This window comes from Camelina sativa, chromosome 3, assembly GCF_000633955.1.
Source record: "Camelina sativa cultivar DH55 chromosome 3, Cs, whole genome shotgun sequence".
Classification (NCBI taxonomy): Eukaryota; Viridiplantae; Streptophyta; class Magnoliopsida; order Brassicales; family Brassicaceae; genus Camelina; species Camelina sativa.
The window spans coordinates 27,654,155-27,660,433 of NC_025687.1; the positions used below are offsets into that span (position 1 = coordinate 27,654,155).

A 6,279-nucleotide genomic window follows, 5' to 3' on the forward strand; every position below is an offset into this window, starting at 1 on the left:
TCTCTGCGATTGGTTTCTTATAGGTAGATTTCAGATTTCGGCTTCTTGTTCATATAGCTGTTGTTTCCTTTGGTGCTCGAATCGTGTTTTTTTTTTTTTCTGTCAAGGAATTGAAATTTTATTTAGGGTTTGGACCTCTTCCGTGTATGCAGATGGCGAGCAATATCATTATGTTCGAGGATATCTTCGTGGTCAATAAGCTTGACCCTGATGGCAAAAAGTTCGATAAGGGTATTTACTTTCTTAACCTCGCCACTCAAATCGACGATTTTTTTAGTAGCTGTCTCGTTTCTGTTTTGGTGAATGAGTTCTTTCTTTTATCCTTTCTGTTTTGGTCTTCTGTTTTGGTCTGAGTGATTGGGTTACTGTGGAAAAATCTGAACTTTAAAGTCTTTAGTCTTCAAATTGAGTTGCTTTCTTTTTGAAACCTACAATGATTTGTGTCGTGGGGGTTTGTTGTGTTTGGTTACAGTTACTCGCGTTGAAGCTACGAGCCACAACTTGGAAATGTTTATGCATCTAGATGTTAACACAGAGGTTTATCCACTGGCTGTTGGTGATAAGTTCACACTTGCTATGGCTCCCACGCTGAATCTCGATGGAACCCCAGATACCGGATATTTTACCCCGGTATTAAAGTCTACTGCCTTTTCTTTGTACACTCGTTTGTTTGCTTGGCCAAATTTCATGAATGGTAACAGTGAACCCTAATTAGGATTTGGCTAGTATATAACTGTGAATGCTTAATGGTTGATATTTAAGAACTCTGTTCGCTGATTCGAGAAGCCTTTCTATCCAGGAATAAGAGTAAACATATGGAGTTTCAACAAGCTTTAGTGACTTGAAACCTTGAAAGTCTAAAATTTGAAAATTAAGAATGTTTGTTTACTCATTAATCTTATGTAGACTCATAAATCTTATGTAGAGTTTTCATCTCGATAAATTATATAGGGAGCAAAGAAAACACTTGCGGATAAGTATGAATACATCATGCACGGGAAGCTTTACAAGATCTCTGAGCGTGACGGCAAAACTCCACAAGCGTAAGATCTAGAGCCTTGAAATCAAAGTAATTCAGTGTTTATCCAAATATATCCAATTCAACTTACAGAATCTAACTATCAGATTTTGGTTTCTTTCTTTAAATTGTGTGTGTTCCAGAGAGCTGTATGTTTCATTTGGCGGCCTTCTGATGTTGCTTAAGGGAGATCCAGCTCACATTTCTCACTTTGAACTCGACCAGAGGCTCTTCCTACTCATGAGGAAGCTGTGAGATGCCATTGCCTGATCATGATCTGGCATATTCCGCATAGAAACCGAATTAGCAGAGAGAGCTTGATCTAATTTACCTTTGCTACTTCAACTTGTATTTTTTTTGCATGAAACAACTCTTCTGTGAAACCAAGTTCTTCAGTACGGTTTTAACATCCTATTCCACAATTTGACTCCTCCCATAAATTGTGTTCGTAGCTCTTAACTTTAGCTATGGGAAATAAGCACTTGAGACCAAGAACATATAGAGAAAAACACAGCTCTTAAGCTATGGAAGGTAGCCAATTTGTAATTTAGATTCTGATCGTATACTTTGAGACCATGAGAGAGAGTATAGTTTGAACGGTCAGGATTTAGTCTAAAAATTCCGAGAAGATCAAGATTCGATTTTAACAGTGGGCCTTATTGTCGGTGAGGCCCATTCAAAAGCTTTATGATGAAGCCTTTTAAATGCTATATATTTTGTGTTGAAGAAAGAAAAAAAAGGGAGGTAGAAAAGCGGGAATACTGGAATTAGGAGGTGTCCGACTTGTTCTCCGGTGACGCACTGACGAAGAAGACGACGACTGTGTTTCGGTATATACGCTTATTTTAAGAGGTCGCTAGAGTTAACAGTAGCGAAAGAAAATTTGACTGAGAGAGAGAGAGAGAGAGAGAGGCGACGAAGGGATTAGAGATGCTAGGACATCGGAAAAATAAATGGACGGCGGAAGAAGAGGAGGCGCTTGTCGCCGGAATAGCCAAGCACGGTTCTGGAAAATGGGCGAATATCATAGAAGATCCAGAGTTTGCCCCTCATCTTCTAGATCGCACTAACATTAACCTCAAGGTATGTATATTCGTAAATTCCCAAAAATAAATCATCCATGGAAATCGATTGTGAGATTAGGGATCGTGATTTTGGTCTTCAATGTTTGGTTTTGTGTTTCGCAATTCCAAAGGACAAGTGGCGAAATATGAAAAATCGTGTGGGGAATTTGGAGAAATCAATCGTTTCCTCTTCTTCTCGTGTTGTTGTTAGCAACGAGCCTTCTCCAAGTAGTTCATCAGATATGAGCAATGATACTAGGTTTGTTACCTTGTTCTTTGATTTATGTGTGTTTTTCTCTAGGTTTAACAGCTTCTGCTGACACCTTCTCCTTTTTATCTTGTTGCAAGGTACGTTCCAATGGTTTTTGAGGCTATATCAACAATCAAGGATGAGGATGGTTCTGATATCAAGGAAATTCTCAGCTTTATCGAGGTGAAACGGATATTCACATTGAAGTATTTGTTTTCATGGTTTATGTTTTGACATTCATTACTCAGTTTAACTCAATTTCTTGGTAGAGTCACCTGAACTGAGTTGATAGATTGTGTATAATGGTCTGAAGTGAGTCAGTAACTGGTCACAACGGATAGAACATACAGATTTTTAGGATAGTTATCTGACAATTAGTTGTCGTAGATATATATATATATATATCTGTAGTGAGTAGTCTACCATAACCATGAAGACTGCAAACATTCTGATATCATTTGAATAGCATTACCAACTGGCCTGTTGGAATCTCTTTGTTGCGCTCAGTTACTGCAACTTTACGAAATGGTCAACAAATTCAGACCCAGGAAAAATTCTAAGTGTGGGTCTTGTTTCCTCCTTAGAAATTTGACCCCAATCATGAATCCTTTGCCTTCACCCACCCATGCTTCTGCATTCATTGTATCGTGGTTCAAGCTTTTGAAATAATAGTTTGCATATCTCTCATATTTATGTTCAATCATAACACCAAGAATATGATCTACGTTGATTCCAGTTGGACGTTAATCTTTGTGGTTGATCAATTGCAGGAACGACATGAGGTTCCAAAAACCATTAAGAAACTGTTGAGTAGCATTAAGAATCCTTGTTTCTCAAGACAGACTCAAAAAGGTAACTAGTTTTGTTTTCCTTGATGCGCGGTTTGTCACAAGCCTGTCTACTTTTCTCCAGACCCCTTCATCTATATTTGACAAGATGAAGTAATAATAAATTTGATTTGTGTTATATTGTTTCTATAAACTCAAAAAGTACTTCACAAATGCAGGTACGAAATCGTTACAAAATCTCCGCAACGAAAGCTGATAAACCAACACACATTCTGCATCCAAAAGATTACACGAACCCATCAGAGCTACCAAATACTTATGTGATATCAACAAAACTAAAAGAAACACAGGGGATAGATGCAGCAGCAAATAAAGTGGCAGAACGAATCAATGAGTTGGCAGAAGAATTTGACGTAATCTTACTTCTATGTACTTTGTGTTGCTCATCCAATTTAACGGTATCATAGCATCTAAAGATATGATCTCAGTTGAAAGTTATTCTCTGCGGTTGGTCAACTTCAGGTCGGGTACGAGGAGCGACAAGACTTTAGGATGTTTTTGAGTGAGTGCCTGAAAATTCTCGTTACTCGAGGCAAGCTGGAAAAGGTATCTTTATATTAACTGCACAGTTATTTATTTGAAATTTGATGCATCATCATCTATTACAACAAGATCGATTAGACACGCGTTCATAGTAAGTGTCAAATTCGGCTTATTATTATTCGATTAAAAATCAGAAGAGCTTGTGTAATGCAGGTATTAGATGGCTACAAGATGTCAGAATTAGAACGCAAAGTGTTGGAAATAGCACCAGAAGTTGTAGCAATGAAACTAGCAGAGTCAGATAACAAAAGGTTGATAGCAGCAGAGGCATTGGAAGAAGAAAAACGAATGCACAAGTTGGTGGAAGAAAGCAATACGATGCTTCAGTTATGCTTAGAAATCCACCAACAATGTATGTAATCTCAAGAAACCTACCTGGCACATCGATTGACATCATATAATCATCATGATCATCACTGTCGTTTGCTTTGGTTCTTGCAGGTGCTCTTGGAGAAGAGGTTGTTCTATGGTAGTAGACGCGATCGTATAGTATCTGGTTTGGTTCAGTTTAGATAAGTGATTTCATATGACTTTCTAACCAACTAAGTGTGCGTGTCCAGTTGTGTTTTTGTAGATAGTTGTAGTGAGGAACTAATGTTTTTTGTTCATAAAAAAGTGTTAAGCATTTAAAATAGGTATAAATTGATTTTTGTTTTCTCTAGAAAGTGATGTGTTCGTCTATTCTCTATTGAGTCATGAGAATGCTTTGCTACGTCATAAAGCATCAAAAGGTGTTGGAAAGTATAAAGCTTTACAAAGAAATTTTGGTCTATTTTTTTCCAATGACAAAAAGTTGGTATGGTGTAATCATATTTCTACTTGAAAACAACAACTTTGTGATTTGATATTTTCTTTTACATGTTGGTATGCAATTGCGATTCAGAATCCTTTTTGACATTGGTTGGAAATAAGTTTATTGATAAAACAGTATTTGCAGTTTTCCACACGAGAAAATTTTAGGAAAGAGGAAAGTAGGGGTAAAATTGGAAAAACAGAAAAGTGAGGAAAGAAAGAACAATTCTAAAAAGGAAAAGGAAAACCCTAACAAAGGTCACAGAGATTAATAAAATTAAAAAAAAAAAGGGAGTATAAAAGTGGGTAACACGTATCGGTTCTCTCTCTCTACCTCAAATTTTTATTTGCATCCTTTCGATCTCTATTATCTCTCTCTACAAACCAGATCCGAGTTTCCGAGATTTCAAGAAGCTACCTAACAACAAAGTCCTTTACTTTTGCTCTCAAAGCTTTCATCTTTCATTCAACTACTTAAGCTCCAGGTTTGTAATTCTCTCTGTTCTTCTTCTTCTTCTTCTTCTCTGTTATTTGTTCCTTTTGTGTTTAGATGAGACGATTGGATCACTTTGCGATTTGCTTCGATTCCATCTGGGTCGATTTCAAAGTTTTAAATTTTGATGCTTGTAAATCTGTGATTCAACTAGTTGCTCAAACCCTTTATTTCACTCGATTTGATTTTGCAGGTTAAGCTTTTGGATTGTTTGATACTTAATGTTTATTATTATTATTATATGCTTTTCTGGAGAGGTAGATATTTTTTTGAATGGTATCTATGGATATTGGATGAACCGTATACCTATATTTCTCTCCTGACATCTAATAAATTCAGATATTAATGCTTTTGTTCCTCTCTTTATGGACTTCGAGTTTGGCTATTCTGTTACATTCTTGCTTTTCTTACAACTCTATGGATGGCTTGTTCAATTTATCTTTAGCTATTTTTGGGGTCTAACACTTTATCTCTTTTGTGTATTGTTTGTTGTAGTATGGCAGGAACAGCACCGGAAGGTACACAGTTTGATACGCGTCAGTTTGACCAGAGGCTTAATGAAGTGTAAGTCATCTATATATTATTTCAATATTCAGGTTTGATTTGATTTTTTCGTATTTGCTAATCTTGATTTTTCTTTGGGTGCAGCCTCGATGGACAGGATGAGTTCTTCACCTCATATGATGAGGTCCATGAGAGCTTTGATGCCATGGGTTTGCAAGAGAATCTTCTTAGGGGTATCTATGCTTACGGTAAGTGAGGAACAAACAACTATAGAAACAATATTTTTGTTTGTGTGTGTTTATGTTGGGATTCCTATAAATTTCATCTCATCTGGATATTTTTTTTCTAGGTTTTGAAAAGCCTTCTGCTATTCAGCAAAGAGGAATTGTACCCTTTTGCAAGGGTCTTGATGTGATCCAGCAGGCACAGTCTGGTACTGGAAAGACCGCCACTTTCTGCTCTGGCGTCTTGCAGCAGCTTGACTATACCCTTGTCCAGTGCCAGGCTCTCGTTTTGGCTCCTACCCGAGAGCTTGCTCAGCAGATTGAGAAGGTCATGCGTGCCCTTGGTGACTACATTGGCGTCAAGGTTCATGCCTGTGTTGGTGGAACCAGCGTCCGTGAGGATCAGCGCATTCTCCAGGCTGGTGTTCATGTCGTCGTTGGAACTCCTGGTCGTGTGTTTGACATGCTTCGAAGACAATCTCTTCGCGCTGACTCCATCAAGATGTTTGTCCTTGATGAAGCTGATGAGATGCTCTCCCGTGG

The 6,279-nt window shown here is 37.7% G+C and overlaps 2 protein-coding genes, 1 long non-coding RNA gene and 1 pseudogene across 7 annotated transcripts in view; 3 read left to right on the forward strand and 1 right to left on the reverse strand.

Annotated features, from left to right (window-relative positions):
* The window catches only part of LOC104778365 (DNA-directed RNA polymerases II, IV and V subunit 8B), a 1,880-nt gene extending 433 nt beyond the window's left edge, over nucleotides 1-1,447 (forward strand). For 3 of the 5 annotated variants that reach the window (XM_010502798.2, XM_010502799.2, XM_010502796.2), the window contains exons 2-5: nucleotides 153-231; nucleotides 473-630; nucleotides 952-1,043; nucleotides 1,162-1,447. In XM_010502798.2, coding sequence (XP_010501100.1) covers nucleotides 153-231; nucleotides 473-630; nucleotides 952-1,043; nucleotides 1,162-1,273 — 441 coding nt within the window. In that variant the 3' untranslated portion in view covers nucleotides 1,274-1,447. Of the gene's footprint in view, nucleotides 1-6; nucleotides 24-147; nucleotides 232-472; nucleotides 631-951; nucleotides 1,044-1,161 lie in introns of those variants that run through there. The other 2 variants (XM_010502800.2, XM_019243986.1) reach the window with 2 other exon arrangements.
* On the forward strand, nucleotides 1,762-4,433 carry LOC104778368 (annotated as a pseudogene).
* Nucleotides 3,275-3,644, reverse strand: LOC104778367. The gene is made up of 2 exons (XR_766428.2): nucleotides 3,544-3,644; nucleotides 3,275-3,392 (listed from the first exon to the last, which is right to left on the reverse strand). It is a non-coding gene; the product is annotated as an uncharacterized LOC104778367 (long non-coding RNA).
* The window catches only part of LOC104779364 (eukaryotic initiation factor 4A-2-like), a 10,990-nt gene continuing 9,528 nt past the window's right edge, over nucleotides 4,818-6,279 (forward strand). Inside the window, exons 1-4 of the mRNA XM_010503715.2 lie at nucleotides 4,818-5,000; nucleotides 5,504-5,572; nucleotides 5,657-5,760; nucleotides 5,862-6,275. Of these exons, the coding sequence (XP_010502017.1) occupies nucleotides 5,505-5,572; nucleotides 5,657-5,760; nucleotides 5,862-6,275 (586 nt within the window). The 5' untranslated portion in view covers nucleotides 4,818-5,000; nucleotide 5,504. The remainder of the gene's footprint in view (nucleotides 5,001-5,503; nucleotides 5,573-5,656; nucleotides 5,761-5,861; nucleotides 6,276-6,279) is intronic.